Source organism: Pecten maximus, chromosome 19, assembly GCF_902652985.1.
Source record: "Pecten maximus chromosome 19, xPecMax1.1, whole genome shotgun sequence".
Classification (NCBI taxonomy): Eukaryota; Metazoa; Mollusca; class Bivalvia; order Pectinida; family Pectinidae; genus Pecten; species Pecten maximus.
This window is the reverse complement of record NC_047033.1, coordinates 8,674,444-8,693,648: the sequence shown is the minus strand read 5'-3', so window position 1 is coordinate 8,693,648 and position 19,205 is coordinate 8,674,444. Positions and strand designations below refer to the sequence as shown.

The window sequence follows — 19,205 nt, the reverse complement described above, 5'->3', positions numbered from 1 at the left end:
AGCGTATCCCAGAAGACACTTGGGACGGACCAGGTGCACGTTACACTATGTGTACGTTACATCGGTTGAAAACAATCACTGATTGTTGTTTGTTTTAAGAGGCCTTCCACCACACAAGTCCGAACAATCAACCGATCTGACACTTTCAACAAGTGCAGATTCCGAGCCACCTGTGGACAATGACGTTTAATGGTCAATTAATAACGCTACCGCTACCAGGGAAACATCAATGGGACCGACGCCGGTTGATACAGAGTAGATTTACAAGTATACAGAAGGAATGGGGCCGAAATACATGGCCGGATTACAGAATAGACAGAGTCATGATTATGCAGAGTTTATTTACTATAAATAAACAAGGGAATTTTCGGGACCAACTTATTTTGCCGGTTTTGGCAAATATCCGGATTGGACAGAGTCCGGTTTGGACAGAGTGCACTGTATGACAACTTAAGCGGTTTTCATTTTTTCTAAAATTTTCACCATGGATATTTAACATGATGGTCCAAATAATTGCCAAATATATTTTTTTTAAATTGGCTTACAAAAATAGGTATTCTTGGGGTTTAAGATAGTGTAATTTTTTAATAGATATTTTTTTGTTGCATAAATACATCTATGATTTGCAGTTAATATCACTCTAAAGAAAATGATAACTTTTTGAAGCAAATAAAGTTAAATGTGCGTTATTTTGACTAAAAATGGAACCCTGTCACACTCCCATGTAGAGTGATATTAAAATGGTCATGGAACAGGCCCCTGGGACATTTTGAATTTTTTTACATGGGTTGTCTCATATAGTACTATAAATATCACCCGGTACTTATTAAATTGGCTCGTGGCCAAAACTCAATGTAACCTGTAACAGGTCCTTTAACCAGGTAAGCGATACAGCGATAAATAACGCGACCGGGCAACAGTCCATGGGCAGCATTCACGGTTAATCATGTTTTACAATTAAGCTTTTGGAAAAAACAGTTAAGTTTGGTTAATATCCATTTATATAGTGAGTCAATAGAATATGTTAATTCAAATGTATGTTTGGTATTAATAATCATTGGGACAGTTTTCATTTGAAACAAGTGATAGCTTTAGAAATTCTTCAATTTATACATGGTACACGAGTTAGTAAAGATATATATGTGTGTGTGTTGTAATTGTGGATGAAAATGTAGATTTACGAAAAGAAAAGAAAAATGTCTGTATGCTAATAATAAAGTTGAGTTTTCCAGAATCAAATTAAAATTTCCGAACTTAATTTTTTTTCATTAATTCATTGATATTTAAAAAAAAAAGAAAAACAATAAGTTATTTAGTGCATAGATGTGGGGAAAAAAATAAAGAAAATCATCAAGAATCCCGTAGTGCACTATAATAAAAGGACTTAGTACATATGGTGAAGAAAACGACCATAGGGCGGACGTTTTACTTTTGCTACGGAAACGTGAAAAATAGGAAGGGGGCGGTGCAGTCACTGTTTACAACAAGCGGGATGTTTTAAAACGTAGGTGGGTTAAATAGCGAATTTCTCCTTGTAAACACAAATACTAGGAATATGACATTGTTGTGTCTCTGATTGACTCGTTTGGGCTTTTTCATATTTTGGTGGATTTTTAATGTCCGGTAAGGTAAGTCGAGTACGGGAAATCCTTCACGACGGATTCCGCAACACGAGAAGACATTTTCATTCCCTCAATTACACGGATATTTAATCACAGGACCACTTCACTGCCGTGACGTTTTAGATTGTTCTAGATAGTTTGAGTTGTCAATTTAATCTGCTATAATCTGTGACTCATAGTTTTCTAACAATTAGGAGCTGGGCCTATTCTGACGTTACATGCCTACTGAAAACTAGTGCTAAGTCTACACTAGCGTGCAGTACTGTCAGTAGATTCTTGCGATAGGCCTAGAGACGTGGCCCTGGGCTTACGACCATCGATATGTTTTATGAAATATATATATATTTATCGAGCTTCTGTATAACGTACATACAAAAAATCAGGTTATTTTTTTTTATTAAAATTCTGCTTTTTAATAGCAACAAAGTATTGTTTCACGAATAAACTGTACGGTTTCTATCTTGAGGCGAGCACGTAAATTGGCGGTGTCGGCCATATTTAATACAAGAAGAGGCCAGTGGGCCTTAACGGTCACCTGAGATTTGAAATGTTTCAGTTAATCTAATTGCCCCTTTTTGGCTCCACCCATCAGTCCAAGGGGTCAGTCAGGGCCAACATGTGCATATCATTAAGCTGTCATCCCATGCTTGTTAGAATGAATTCGAATAAAAATCAAACAAATGATTGTCAAAAATACAATTTCCCTATATAAACTATAGCAAAGTTTACCCTCTCCCAAGGGGCAAACGTGCGACCCAAGGGTCATGCAATTAACAATTTAAGACCCTTCCATCTATAAAAAGTATTTGATTTTACCATATCTCAAGTAGAGAAGAAGATTTTTGAACCCCGCCCATCAGCCCTTGGGGGTCAGTCAGGGCCAACATGTGCATACCATCAAACTGTTATCCCATGCTGATAATGTTAACCAGGGTAGAAAGAATTCCAATACACGAATGTACAAATCCAACAAATGTTAGTAAAAATATATAAACTATAGAAAAGTTTATCCCCTTCCCAGGGGCAAACGTGAAACCCCAGGGTCATGAAATTCACAAGTTTGGTAAAGCACCTTAAGACCCCTCTATCAATGAAGAGTGTTTTATTTTACCATATCTGAGAGCAGAGAAAGAAGAAGATTTTTGAAATTTCAGTCAATTTGACCCTTTTTATTCCCACCCCTCAGGCCCCCGGGGGATGGGGACCATATAATTCACAATTTTGGTTGACCTCTAGTCATAGATGCTTTCTGATAAATTTCATTGAATTTTGTTAAGCGGTTTTGGAGAAGAAGTCAAAAATGTAAATTGTTTATGGACGACAATGGACAAAAGGCGATTAGAATAAAAATCTGACTTAAGACTGTCCTCTAGTACTCTTAGGACTTAAGACTGAAAAATAGACTTAAGACTTAAGTTTTCTTTCATGATCCCCGATTTAAGTCTGTTTTCAGACTTTAGTAAAAAATCTTAAGCTTAAGTCAAAACTTAGACTTAAGACTGTTTTGTGATCCCGGAGCCAGGTCTAAGAGGAAAATTTACAACTAAGGGTTTTTCGTGAAGCAGGTGCATTATATGATTGTGTGGTCCGTCTAATACAACACGCACGATATCATTGCGACACATTGTGTCCATTTGTGTGATATCTAAGTTCGATATGTATAGCATAAACATGATGTTATTATATCGCAGATGTAAATAATAGGGACAATACATAGAACAGAACACTGTTGTTCGTCAATAAAACTTCATCGCATTGTTCTCTCTTCGTTTTCGAAGACATCTATCAAAATACTTGTTTTTGTCGTATTTTGCACTCGTTATATACATACTTAGGCCTTTACTCGTACATAAGATGTGAGGTGTCTCAAAGCTAGGATATGATGGTGATGATGATTATTATGTTTGGTAATGATATGCTATCAGATATTATTACTGATTTTGTACGTGAAAATGAAAATATAATGGCAAAAAGACAAACAATATTGCTTCAATCCTGATGACTCCTTTATTGTACTACCGTAGTTTAGTTAACTGCATCGTGTGTGGTTTGTTTATTCGGTAATCGTTTATGATGATAAATATAATTTTCATCTACCTTGAGGGTGTGACAGAGAAATATCCTACCCGAGGGGTGATGTTCTTGGTTGTCAAACTCGAGGCTGTATCGATGGATACTTAATTATATACAATCATAAACAATAAAACATTGTCCCGATCTTGGAGATTTCTCTGTCGCGTCCATAAAGTAGGGGATGATTAAATTGATCGAATCATACTATTTTATTTACACAGGACTAAATTGTTAAAATATTTGTAATAAAAATGCAACATACAACACAATGATGACGTTGCCTAATTGAAATGCTGACGTAACGTCATTGTATTGATGCTAGCACGTGCGATCTACCATACTCTAGGGATGACAGAAATATCTTTAACAGGTATAACAGGAAAGTAATCGGTAAATGATGAAGCGAAATGTGATCCGCTGACCATGATGATAATTTTTGCTTGATACATTTTTTTTATAATTTCGTTTCTATTGTTAAGATATAGGCATAGTTTTGTACAGTAAATAGATTGGAATCTTATATTATTATATTATTGGTAAAGAAAACACAGGTATAATATGCATTTAAATCGAGTCCACATTACCACTTAATTTATTATTTAGCAATTTTACACTTGTTTGAATTGTAATTATTGTCACTATTAATGCAATCAGGATGACTGATAAATAAAAAGGCGCTCATTCGTAGCGCATATCGACGCATTTCTACAACGTTGATCAAAATGACGTCCAAGTAACAATCAAGGTACATGTACGAAAGCTTGACTGCATCTATCTGCTTATAGATGCAGCCAAGATAAACATTGAGGTTATGGGAGCCTGTGATGCCAACTATAAATATAAATAATTTAATAAGTAAATACATGATTAGCTAACTTATTTATTCAATCTATATTATTACATTTATTTATTGATTAATTTTACAGGATATGTGTCAATTTTTCGACAGTAAATTAGCAGAACCACAAACAGCAGAGTTGGACGGATTCATTGGTAAACAAGCTGTTAAGAACCGTAAGTACACACTAATGGTTGAATTTTGATATTTGAAAGCTTTACAACGAGTAAAACTGTTTTCTTAGATTGCAAGGGACTATTTGGTGTTTCAGTATGTATACGTAACACAGATAACGAAGGGAGACAATCTACGACGGATGCCATGACCAGACCTAGAAATCGCAACTTTGATTATCTATTCACCTCTCAAATTATGTTCTAAACTACAGACCCGTGTACGTTCGCAGTTCCGATTTAAGCGTAGCGTTTCCGTAGCACTTCCGTAGCATTACCTTATCACTTCCGTACCATTTCCGTATCACTACCGTAGTATTACCGTACCATTTCCGTAGCATTACCGTACCATTTCCGTACCATTTCCGTAGCGTTTGCGTCCACTTACCGTAGCATTACCGTAGCATTTGCGTTTACCTATTTTCACTCGCTGACCGTCTCATAACCGTTCGGTAGAAAATTTTGCGGAGTGTATTTTTTATCGAAACGAAATTTAGTTAAATATACTTACCGAACGTCACTAAAGCATAGTAGCGACAGCAAATAATTTAATAAGGAGGTGAGAATTAAATATATATGGTTATACATCTTTCTGTATCTTTGTTTAGAAAAAATAACACTCTCACAAAAAACAAGTCGAGTCACATGGTCCATCGATCTTAGTGTGATAAAAAAATGGCGGATCCTAGTATAGTAGTCGACGCATTACGATGGAAACGAAGATGAAGATCGTGTCAAATAAACAAAATGAAAAATGACTTCATGCGTTTTAAAGACATACACAATTCGTATAGCAAACCGTATGTTATGCTAAATACGCCGAATATTCATAATTCAACAAGACTGTATATATGTAAAATGTTGACGTGTGTGCCAAATGAACAGGGACAAACCTGTAGAATTTGTGAGCGGCCCATGGTTGATACAATAAGACACTTCACCAATAATTGTACGTCTACTTTTCTTCTGAGAGACACATTTATGACCAAACTAATTGATTATTTTGGCGTCCAAACATATGTTGTTCTTGAAAATTTGTCGGAAGAGGATTTCGTCAAGACCCTTTTTAAGGGCAACCATGAAAAACTGTATTTTGAAAATGAAACGATTCATCAAGAGTTCATATTAGACTGTGCATTTTACCTCCGAAAAGCTGCAAACGTATACTTCAATATTGATAACTAAATATATGTCCATGAAATAAGAGACATTGTAGTTACGACTACCAAAACAACATAATTTCTTTGTAAATATTATCATTATATACATGTACTCTCATTTTTGAGGAATAAAGAATGATGATGATGACAGGTAAACTAGGGTAGTTAGACTTAATTGTCAGCGATGATACAAACAACACAGCATGTTGTACACTGGTCAACTAAAGGTACGGTATTCTGTGGACCAAGTGATACTAGGTGTGAAAGGTAGAACAATAAGAGATAATTATGACCTACAGGTAAGGCTATAGACTGCTTCATAAAACTTGGCTTCCAACATTAATGAGAATGTCATCGTGATCTACGGAGTTATTCATTATTTATTTCAGTTTTAAAACCCAAAGGTCTTATCACAAAATTGATAACAAATTGATAAAATCAGAGACCGTATAAATGTGATATATATTTCTCTCGGTAAAACTACGACAGGAAATTCAAATCTATATCTTCGGATCATATGTGATATATATGTATGTATGTGATAAAGTATAACAAGAGTAAATTAATTACAAAGTAAGAGCAAATACGGTATATAAAGTGCATACACATGTGAAATAGAACTGATGTCCTAAATAGAAATCATCCAGATAATCAAGTTAGTCTTGTTATGAACAGTAAAACAGAGACTTAATTCTGAAAACAAATCTTCGTCCGACATAAATCTCTCAAGTGAGACGTTAAAAAACTGTCAGGGATATGACAAACGTAGTTTTAATCAATTAGGACTCTTTTAAGAACATTACAATTTCTTACAATAATCCAGAATTTACAGGGATAAAGCAGGGTTGAGCTACTCGACCTAGTCAAAAAAAGATGTGGAACTAAAAAGTTAAATTATCCTGTACAAGTTCGATCAAGCAGGCTATGTAAAAATTTGAATAAAAATATATGTATTAATGCCTACATACCAGACTAGGTAAGTTGAATTGTGTACAAAACATGTAATATAGACTATGATCGTTTAATTTTGATTTAAAACACGTAAAAGATGTAAAAGAGAGGGTGAATCATTTGAATCGCATAGTTGAAGGACTGATATTATACAGATATTTTTTGTATCATCACACTAACATCATCGTCAAAGTTGGAATAGCAAAAACTTTTCTTCGTGTCAACGTTGCTTTACTTCATTAAGAAACAAATCCGCTGCTAGTTTGATAGAATTTTATAATTATTGGTATGCACAAAAAATATTTGCTTTGGTGTCTTTTCTAAAATTGTTATTTTGTAAAAAAAAAAAAGAAAAAAAATAACACACACACCCTCACACATATACACAGATTTAAATAACAGTCAAACAAGACACTTGTTAATACTTCTATTATAAAAAGCATACATTTGTAATTTAAACTCTTGAGATGGTGATGGTTTCATGATATATGTAAACTTAATAAATTTCGATTTTTACTGTGAATATCTAAGATTTGTTATAAGTAGCCTCTATAAATTCATTTGAATCATTATTGTATAAGTCATATTCAACTTGACATTTTCATATTTTCTTTCATGAAAGTAAGAACAGGCTACTGCTATAGTTTAAACTCACTCAGGTGTAAAATTTGACATGTTGGCCAGGTAATACAGGTAAATTTCTGTATGTTGGCTAAGTGAGAATAAGCCATAATTGGACCCCGGGGGGTTAATTGGGGACAGGTCACCTGGCCAGGTATACCACGTGCCAGACATAAAAGAGCTAGACTGATCGGCATCTTACAGGTAAAGTGTGATAGGATGCATGTCCTCAAGGCTGTGGGGTTGCATATTGCGCCCAGTTGGCCATTGGCAACAGGCCTTTCATAGATGTTTGGCTTCAATGTAATGTACATGTGGTCTGGACATGTACATGTCTCAAGATCTGTCGACAGAACATACAATGTATAATATCATATAGATGACTTGTACCGTAAAAAAACCTTTCAAGTTGAGAATAACAATGTAAAAGAAACTTTAGTAAATTAACATTCAATTAAAATTTAAGATATTAATATTTTGTCTGACAAAATATTTACATGAAGTATATGTACACCTGAGTCATCCATTAAAAGGCCTCTGACACAAACTGATGTATTGTAATAGAAGCATGTAAATGATTAAAATGATCGCAAACAGCATCAAAATTAATTTCAAAAGTAGATTCTTCACTCTACACTGTTGAAGTCTTTATATATTGAATCAAAGTATTACCGGGTTATGTCCTTTGTGATAATAAGTTTAAAAAAAAACTATTGTGCACTAATTATACGTTTACTTCAGTACCTTAAATCTCGTGCACTTCTCACTTCTCCTATGGTGCAAAGGTTAACTGATTGTCACTCAACTGTAGTTGTAGTCCATTAATAAATATTTTCAGAGTGTTATCCATTATCACGTAAACATACAGAGTCTGCTCCATTGCAGACGTGTGATATCAGAGACATATATATGTCTATGGTGATATACACGTATCTGATTGCACATGTACATTGTATAGTCTTAAGTTTATAATTATTGATGTTTTGTTTTTAGTTTTTATCCCTCCCGATGCAGCCAGAATTTCCTCTGATCCGACATCAGACTTTTAAACAAATCGTCAATGCTTACACACCATTAATATTACCAGTGATTGTTATATATAGACTTGCCAGGCATGTACATGTACTTGACTTAACTGTCCCCCTTACTTGTTGCCATGGGTACTAATACCCCCTCCCCACCACCATCAACTTCACCTGATGGCCATGGATATACACTTGATTAGGAGTCACCGGGCTCAGGTGTGTAAGTCATAACCACACCTGGCCAGTTTCTCCTTTTTACAATTAGCCCTAGGCGGGTCTATTTATAGCCTGGTCAATCTGTGTTCAGAATTCTTGATCTGTTTACCTGTACCTAAATTAACACTTTGATACAAGTTTTACAATTCAATTAGTTTATTACTTAAACCTTAGGGTTTATCAGTACAAATGCGGTGAATAAATGCAGTGAAAATATAGATAAATACATAAAAACAAAACGATAAAGTTCGGACACACAGAGACAACACATATGCGACCGCAGCGCTAGTGTAGAGAGTGATTTTATTTTAAAATTAAATACTATCGTCTTTTGTTGCCGAGAATAATAAATTATGACCTTAATATTTCCGGTTTCTAAAAGTTGTACAAATTCTCTCAAACTGAGGTTTTCTATAGTAGTACAGTTTGATAAAACGTTCTTCCACTTCCCGATACAACATTCACTCCATCAGACACCTTTCACTGTCGTTTCTACGAGTTCGCTTCGTCTAGGATCCGCTATTTATAAGAACCAGATAATTTATTCAGAAACGGTCGATTATTTGTGAGCGTCAACCGTAGCATTTCCGTAGCATTACCGTAGCACTTCCGTAGCATTACCGTACCATTTCCGTAGCATTACCGTAGCATTACCGTACCATTTCCGTACCATTTCCGTAGCATTACCGTACCATTTCCGTAGCACTTCCGTAGCACCTCCGTAGCATTACCGTAGCATTTCCGTAGCGTTTGCGTTTAAGAACAGCGAACGTACACGGGTCTGTAATTCCACGAAAACTACAGCGGCAATTCAGTTGATTATGTTACATCTACACTCTCTCTACATTTTTTTGCAAGAGGTTCAACGGATGTGCCCTTTTTCTCTAGTTGTTTGCACAGGCGCTTGCATGGAAAATATGATTTTCATTTTTTTTATTGTTTTTTTTATATGACAGTGGTATGTGTAATCTGTTAAGCTCAAGGTTTGCAACTCCGCCACGAGCGAAACGGCACCCCATCTCACTTCAATCGACTAAAAAACACATTTATTCAAACTGACATGGTGCACACTATATACAAACGTCATCAGAAAACATTCATCTTTAACCTACCGTGTCACTCAATACGAATTGTTACATCCAAAACACAATAATCCGTGAAAACATCGCCGAATTCCTCGCTCAGAACGCCATTTTTCAAACGGCTCCCTCAGCCTGTCCAGATTCTTCATTTACATACGGGGTTCAAAGGTCATGCGATTATATAATCCACTGTCACCAGGTGCACTTTTTGGGGCCATCTCGGCATACTTTATTTTACAGGTGCATGCACAGGACGTCGTTTGCGATATCACGGACTAATAAGATAAAATGTTTTAATGCCATGCAGTGATGAGACCGTCCTTTCCTTTTCTTCAACTGCATCATTTCGGTAGTTGTTGAACTTAAAGTTTTTAGATTTAAGTGAATATGTTTCGGTATTGCGGATTGACAACAAGATCAAAAGCCGGGGTTTTTTTTGGGTTGGATTGCAATTGGGCGGCATATTGAAGAGCCAGTGTTTTCCTTCTGTCATTTAAAGATGGTTAATTTGCCTCTACATAAAGGCTCTGCACTGGTGTTGTTCGCAAAGCACCAAGTGCTAGACGTAATCCTTGGTTTTGGATAGGATCCAGCATCTGCAGAAAAGAATTGCGTGCCGATCCATAAACGATGGAGCCATAGTCGAGTTTTGATCAAATACGTACCCTTCACGGGCTGCACCCCAGTCAGTATGGGATAGTACGCGTAAAATGTTCATTGCCTTTAAGCACTTATCCTTCAGGTGTTGTATGTGTGGAACAAAGGAGAGTTTCGTATCAAATATGAGTCCGAGGAATTAAGTCTGCTCGACAACTGCAATTTTCTTACCATTTAATGTTAGATATGGATCATTATGTGGTTTTCGTTTTTGACAGAAGTGCATGCAGACAGTTTTTGTTCTGGAAAATTTGAAGCCGTTTTCATCTGCCTATGTTTGTAGTTTGCCTAAACATTGTTGAAGTTGTCGTTCTATCGTGTGCATGTTCTTCGACCTATAGCAGATCACGAAGTCATCAACGAATAGAGACCCTTCAGTTGACTGACAGAGACATTTAGTTATACTGTTAATTTTCAGACCGAAAAGCGTTATGGATAGGATCCCACCCTGGGGGACTCCCATTTCCTGTTTGGCTGTTTCGGAATAAGCTGAGCCAACGCGAACTTTAAAATGTCTGTCAGATAGGTAATTTGAAATGAGTTTTGGGAGATTCGCACTTACACCAATTTCATGCAGATCTTTCATAATACCATATTGCCATGTAGTATCGTACGCTTTCTCCAGATCACAGAACACATCAACAAGATGTTCCTTCTTTGCGAATGCTTCTCGAATGAAGGTTTTTAATCTGACTGAATGGTCTACCGTTCCTCTGCGGTTTATAAATCCGCTTTGGAGTGGACTCAAAATATTATTGGATTCAAGGAACCAAACTAGTCTTGTGTTAATCATTTATTCAAGTGTTTTACAAATGAAGCTCGTTAGCGAGATAGGACGGTGATTAGTTGGTTCATTAGCATCTGTTGCGATACCGAGTGGCTAGTACTGAAGCTCTATTGCAGGAAACATACAACACCACCACATTCTAAATTTAACAATTTAATAATAAAAGAAACAAGTGTAAATGGTATTTACAATGACTTGAATAGATTCACCCCCTCTCCCACAAGATAGGCCTCTTTCTCGCTCTACCAATTCTATGAAAGAAGTACAGTTATATCATACAAATTACTTGATTAATTATAGACAATTATCCAATTTCCTATGATAATATCACCTAGTTCTAGGGTAGACTGAATCAGAAATATTCAATTACATTTCCTAGTCATAATAAGTACACAGTAACACTGGTCTGTATTCCAGGATTGAATGCACACGTGAAAATGTTACACTTTTATACACAACTTAGTTATAACACAATTATATACAAAATCTAATCATCTGACATTGTATCACAGCTACGACGACAACTGACAATGTCACTGACTACGTAGGGTACGCAGCAATAACTTGGTATATAATGTTCGAGAACTGAACCTGTAGTGTTCAGTGATATATAATGGATACTATCGCCAGTCCTCCTTGTTCAGTTTCTGACTGAGTATTCCAGGAACCTTGACGATGTTACGACTGGACGTACACATAGTATACCGTACGTTACCCCAATTGTAGATACATAGGACGGAACCGACACTCCGTTCCTGAGGTTCACAACCAAGCTCAACCACTTGCTGACATCTCGCCGGAAGTAGTTACTCCGGAAGTTTACACCGGAACTTCATAACACAGGTGACGCACGCCTCTGATGCATAAAACATGACTTGAGTGCGACTGTACCACTAAGGCTCCTCACATGGCCCCGAACTGGTCTGCTTAACTGCCCTGTTTCAGCTGGCGGTCCTAAGCCCCAACCATGTCAGCTATAAATTATGGTACAAAACAACAATTTACCACCTAGCCATTAACATACCACTATCCTTAATTTCTATGCATTTCACAATACAACAAAATTCACCGCGACAGTTCTCGCAACACGATAATATCAGTACAGTACGTCATGTGGTTAATACTGGTCTGTGTTCGCTTGTAAAACCCGAAATATGAACAAATAAAGGGTTTGCTACGGGAAATTACTTACCCTTACGGATCCAGCTTTCCTGCTGTATCTAATTATCACCTCACCATAAGATGTCATTGCCACAACACGGCCCGCAGGACCCAACCACTCCTGCAAACGTTACTGCAATGTCGCAGACCTCACACCACTCTCCTAGACATTCTCTTGCAACGATTGGTCAGTTAACCTCACATGACTTACCTTATCTAATCATCGCCTTGTTTACCGCATAGCACACGGGGTGTAAACGTAACGACTAGAGTAGGCAAAATACGACTTGCCACGAGGTATACATCTGCCACGAGCTGTAACGACTACCCCATATTCTGGATATTCTTCAGCGTATAACGACTTTTGAACAACATATATACATAATCCCAACACTCCTCCCTCCTTGGAAAAGATGTTTACATCTTTCCTGTACCAACTGTACCTGTGTTTTCAGGTGCTTTGATAGCTCTGCTTAGATAATCTGCACCCAGATTATCACTTCCTCGAATCGCTTTGATTCTGATGGGATATGGTTGTAGCTGTAAAGCCCAACGCATCAACCGAGAGTTTGACACTTTTGTCTTCTGTAAGTACAACAACGGTTGGTGATCCGTTTCTTGACAAAATATCTGGAGAACTTTTCAACTGCCCACACGATTGCCAGGCATTCGCGTTCCACCGTGGAGTAAGCTTTCTCCCTATCTAGTAGTTTGCGGCTAGCATAGGCGACTGGGTAGAGAATGTTGTCCTCTTCCTGCAACAAGACCGCCCCTATGCCCCGTGCTGAAGCATCAGTACGCAAGACAAACCCTTTCTCAAGATCTGGCAACTTGAGTATTGGTTTACTCGTCAACCTTTCCTTAAGTTCCTGGAAAGAATTCTCCTGTAACTCTGACCATATTACTTTGTTAGGTTGCCCCTTCTTGGTAAGATCAGTCAGCGGCACTGCTATGCTGCTGAAGTTTGGTATAAACTTGCGGTAGAAACCCGCAAGCCCAATAAATGCCTTCACTTCTGTCTTGGTTGTAGGCCTAGGTGCTTCACCAATCGCCTTCACTTTGCTTGGTAAGGGCTCCAATCTACCCTCTCCCAGCACATGTCCCAAACATTCAATACTCTTCCACCCAAAGCTACACTTGCTAGGTCTGGCAATCAAGTTTGTTGCCTGTAGCCTCTCAAACAGTGTTCTGAGTTTTAACAGGTGCTCTTCCCATGTATGAGTAAATATCAATATATCATCCACTCCCGTGATGCTTTAGATTATTCTAGATAGTTTGAATTGTCGATTTAATCTGCTATAATCTGTGACTCATAATTTTCTAACAATTAGGGCCTATACTAACATTACATACCTACTCAAAACTAGGCCTAGTGCTTACGTTACACTAGCCTACATACGGTACTGTCTGCAGTAGGACTAGAGCCTTACGATAGAAACGTGGCCCTGTGCGTACGACCATCGATATATTTTATGAAAAAATATATCTATATTGATCGAGCTTCTCTATAACGGGAAACATAAAAAAAAATCCCGGTTTTTTTTAAATTAAAATTCTGCTTTTTAATAGCAACAAAGTATTGTTGCACGAATAAACTACGATTGCTATCTTGAGGCGAGCACGTAAATGGACGGTGTCGGCCATATTTAAGACAGAAATCTGACTTAAGACTGCCCTCTAGCAGTCTTAGGATTTAAGACTGAAAAAATAGACTTAAGACTTAAGTTTTATTTCATGATCCCCGATTTAAGTCTGTTTTCAGACTTAAGTCAAAAATCTTAAGCTTAGTCAAAACTTACACTTAAGACTGTTTCATGATCCCGGAGCCTGGGCTATATGTTTGGCAAATGCATTTGCAATTTCAGATGTAGAAGAGAACATTTGGTTTCTGTCGATAAGATAGGTTGATGGTGCTGTTAAAATTATTGGAATTTTCAGCGGTAGGAGAAGTCAAGAATCGTCTCAGAGCTGCCTTTTGGCCAGATCTATTGATAAAAGAATCTTCAGATAAAAGGAACTTCGTAGGTTATGGAAAGACGTTTTTGTGGTAATAGAAGTAATCGTTTCAGTGACTATTTTAATTGTGTCATCGAGGTTAGTAATGTTTATTACAGTAAGCTCCTCGTTGCAATGGTCTTGGAATTGGATCCAATCTGATTTGTGCATATTCCATCGAGGAAGTGGTTTATCCAGAGGGGTACCAATATTCTTAAGAAAAATAGGGAAGTGGTCACTCCCACATAGATCATCATTTACCCTCCAGTCATAATCGAGTAAAATGGAGGTATGGCATAATGATAGGTCGATGTTGGCGCAAGAGCCTGAAGCAGGGTGTAGATATGTTCGGGTATTATTGTTAAAAAGGCACAAGTTGTTTTTATCTATAAATTCCTCAATACGTCTTTCTCTCTCATATGTGTTCATGGAGCCCCACAGACTGTTATGCCCATTAAAATCTCCGAGATTTATGTATGGTGCTGGGAGTCGCGAGACGAGATTATTAAGTTGCTCACAAGTGAAAGCAAAACACGGAGGAAGATAAATTGAACAGACGGTTACTTGTCTGTGTAGAGTTGTACAGACAGCCACATCATGTGAATTTGTGTTTAACGTGATGATTCTGTGAGGAATATTTCGATGGACAGCAACAGCTGTGCCACCTCTGTTTCCTACCGTTGCGATGCTATGGTAGAGCGAAAATTCTCTAAAAGTAATTGAGCTTTTTAGCATAATCTCCTGCAGGCAAAATAAGGCAGGTCTAAATTCTTTCGATACTATATTTTCCTTTAGAGTGCGTATGTCCCATTGTATAATAGTATTGTTTGTATGGTTGACCACTATCCAGGTTCGTGATGAACGATCTTTGGACTGACAGGACTACTAGGTGTAGGTTGTCTGGTAACAACGGCATTGCTGTCACAAAACTTCACTGTCGTCCGCAAGAACGTCGTACCTGTTATGACCACAGGCGCTTGCGTAGAATATATGATGGGGTGCCGTTTCGCTCGTGGCGTTGTTGCCAACCTTGTACTTAACAGATTACACATACCACTGTCAAAAAAAAAAAAAAAAAAATCATATTTTCTATGCAAGCGCCTGTGGTTATGACCATGGATAGGGTCATCTGAGCATTTGCCGGGCTTGTTGTTGTTTAAGGGGGTTGCACCTTCGTTTTTCGTTGGTCTTGAGGTGGTGTAGTTGCTGGTCGTTTATTGGTGTTACCAGCAATCCTATTAAGGTCTAACGGCTGTGATACAGTCCGTCTGTGGTGAGCGACCCTTAGCTTCGATGTTTGTGTCATTTGGCGTGCAGGTGCATGCACTGGAGGTGCTGGCATATGTGTTTTGATAGCTGCCGTTTCATCTTGCTGAGAAGGTCTAACTGATGGCGAAGTGCTCTTAGACGCTACCCTACCTGACTTGAAACGGGATGCCGAACCGAAAGAATCCTATCTTTCCTTTCGTCTGTAGCAGGCCGGGTTTTCATTGTAAATATTGTACATAGTTGTATGGTCGCCTACAGTCGGTAGAGCGGCGGACCAGTATGCCGACGGTCACGGGTTCGATCCCGACTGGCTGCATGCTACTACTCCTTGAACTTTTACACGTCTATCAAAGGTGGTACCTCCGCACCGAAAGCTGGCTTATCATCCTTGTACTTTTGCATCGCTGACTGTTATTTGATTCTGTTGTGTTTATGATTTTGTCATTGATGCATAGGACAACGCAGCAGGGTCATTACTCTCGACCACTTTCCTGGCGTCAGTGAAGGAAATGTTGCGGTTATTCTCTACCCGCAGAACTTCCCTCTCCTTCTTCCAGGAAAGACAGTCTCGAGAGGAGGCTGCATGGTTGCCCTTGCAATTGACACATCGTTTGCCGGTGGTATCGCAACTATCAGCATCGTTATGGCCCTCTCGTACGCAGTGTTCACAAACTTCCCTCCGCCTGCATCTATCCCTATGATGGCCGTATCTCTGGCAGTTTCAGCATCGTAGAGGATTCGATATATTTGGCGAGACGTTACATCTCATGTAGCCTACCATTACCGATGGAGAAAGGTTTGGCACTACGAACGTGAGGACGAACGTATTTGTTTTTACTGTTTGGCGTTTTATTTTGATCCGCCTCACCTCTATGATCGGGATATTCTCTTACTTGAAATATTGCAGAATCTCTGCGTCACTGTCGTTCTGCAAGGCAGTGCATCTGATTACCCTCTTGCTGAAGTTTAGGGACTGATGGGCCCTAACATGGACACTAATCCCAGAGAATTCTGACAATTTCAGGAGATTATCCGCCTGTTGCTTGCAGAAGAGCTCAAAAAGGAGGTCTCTCGATCTCAAGGGCTTGACGGATCTTGCAGTACCAATGCATCCTTGGATAGTAATCTGGATGATGATGGGCGATTCCGATGATTTTTTTCCAGTCTCCTTCGCTGATATAAGGAGATACTGAGAGAAAGTCGTATCGAAAGTTGTGTTGTTTAGGTTATTCTCATTTTGCGATTTTGGGGGTTTTGGGCTTATTATAGACGTGCTAAGTAGTAAGGTGATTCATTACTCGTGCGCCCACCCTCCTCTGAGCCTAACAAGGGGACACTGCTTGAGGCGCGGCTCTCCAGCGCCGAAGTGTCAGGGTTACACAGAGTAATATACTCGAGAAAGAATACGATTTTGATTGTGCGAAAATTGTTATTCTCTCGCGATTGACCATAAGCCACCGCCCTCTAGATATTAAATATCCCGGGCAGAGCACCAGTGTACCCAGTCTCTGCGATAAACTTAATCACCCTTTGTATAGCTGCCTCGATCATAATCTATAATCATTGCACTCTTTTACTAATTAAATCATGCTTTCATTGAATTTAGACCGTAAGTACTGGCTGGGTGGCACGGACATAATGCATGAGGGCCATTGGATTTGGATGTCAAATTTAGAGGCTATAACGTATACTAATTGGCATGCACCGGATCCTAACAACGGTAACCAAGGAGAGGATTGTTTGCTGAGCAATTGGTTTGGAATAGGAGGTTGGGCAGATGGTGAATGCGAATGGAAAGAATATTACATCTGTCAACGAATGTAAGTACAAAAAGGGACAAGAGTGATTATCCATGTCTTCTGTAATTGGTTTTTGTCTTCTTCAGTGATAACTGTTTCAAACTCATAAAACCAGAGACCCTACCCTCTAACAAGTATAATAAGTCTTTTCTTCCGCAATAAATCTTCCAAGCTCTCTAAACCGTTGGTCATATATCTTCATTGAGGTACTTCTCCTTCCGCTTATACACACATACATACATGTTATATATATAATGAAATAAGTATATTTATTGCATTTTGCCAGTTAAATATAGAAATCTAATAAGCCAATAAAACAAAAATCCGTTTTTGACCAATCAGAGCGAACCTTTGTATTCACCTCATTAAAACTTACCGATTTTTTCACACCTATGCGAAGATAAATAACTAGGTTATTTTTTGTATTTCTGAAATATTTGGATTAGTTTTTGACAAAATACTCTCTTGGCGTTAGCTATTCATACACAGATTAACCGATAACAGCAGAAAATGCTTAGGCACCTATATTTCGTTGATCAGTCCTTTCAAAATGGCGCCGTCAAGTCGACGTGGAGTAACGTCACAAAAAGGTGACGTGATAAAAAATGTGACTGATTCCCGCACATTTTTTAAACTTTTAATTTTTCGATTTTTTTTTTCATTTTGTTTCTATGTATATAAAATGCAATAGAAAGAAAATTAAATGGTTTTCCGTTGAATATAGCATATATTTCACGAGTATAACAGAATATTTCGTTATTCTGTCAAACTGAAATATATGTTATATTCAACGGGAAAACATTCAATATCCTCTATATATATATATATTGCGCGTTTTACCATTAGTGTTCAAATACAAGTCGAAGGATTAAGTGATTATTAAGGATAACTACTGACAAGACTAAATTACTAAGCGCAAGTGGAATTATCAATCGTGAATATGTATTTGAATAGATTAATGAAACAGCAAAGATGTAACCATACAAGTACGAACCTAGCTCCAATCGTTACAGAAACAGTGGAATTTGACGCACTCAAAATTTACCGAAACCGAAAATCAAATCAGATTAGCGGAATGATGAATTAGCTCACCAACAATGATTGGCATAGAAGCAAATAAAATGAAATGCTTCCAGGGCAACCCCCCCCCCCCCCCCCCCCCCCCCGAAAAAAAAAACCCCGTTTAAAATAAGATCACTACTAAAATATATACGTTCATAGTATATAGTCAATGCGTATCTTATGCTATATTGTGGAATGCTTTATCATTGTCTGATTCCAGGGACGAATCTGTGGGTTCCGGTATCATTGGATAAAAAGTCCTTAGGGTACTGTGTTGCTGTAATAGTAGAAGCGAAGGATACATATAACCTTACATTTTATTATTCTCTTTCTGTGTCTGATTTCATCTAATAAAGAACAGTTGTGTTAAAACAAGAGTTCGGCATACATATGTTGTTGTTATCTAGGAAATTGAAATATCCGAATGAATGTAAAAATGGATGGCTAAAAGCTTTCTCATGCACGGCATTCATTGATGTACCAACAAAATGGGCGGGGTGAAATGTTGCTATGTTGTTATTCTACGTCAACCGCTCCAGAATAGACATCATTTAATAGCACAGGGTCTGCGATGCTTATTTGAAAAAAAGATAGATCCAGTGTTTGCAGGGAAATGACTCACAAGTTAAAAAAATTAATTAAAATATCTTATACTGTTTTGTTTTCACTCTCATTATCGAAATTAAGGAGTTTTGTTTTCACTCTCATTATCGA

At 37.8% G+C, this 19,205-nt stretch overlaps 1 protein-coding gene across 2 annotated transcripts in view; it reads left to right on the top strand.

Moving 5' to 3' along the window:
- Window positions 1–18,868, top strand: part of LOC117318134 (perlucin-like protein) — a 30,394-nt gene extending 11,526 nt beyond the window's left edge. For both annotated transcript variants that reach the window (XM_033873145.1, XM_033873144.1), the window contains exons 3-5: window positions 4,622–4,709; window positions 17,237–17,450; window positions 18,712–18,868. In XM_033873145.1, the coding sequence (XP_033729036.1) occupies window positions 4,622–4,709; window positions 17,237–17,450; window positions 18,712–18,745 (336 nt within the window). In that variant the 3' untranslated portion in view covers window positions 18,746–18,868. The remainder of the gene's footprint in view (window positions 1–4,621; window positions 4,710–17,236; window positions 17,451–18,711) is intronic.
- Window positions 18,869–19,205: the final 337 nt, after the last annotated feature.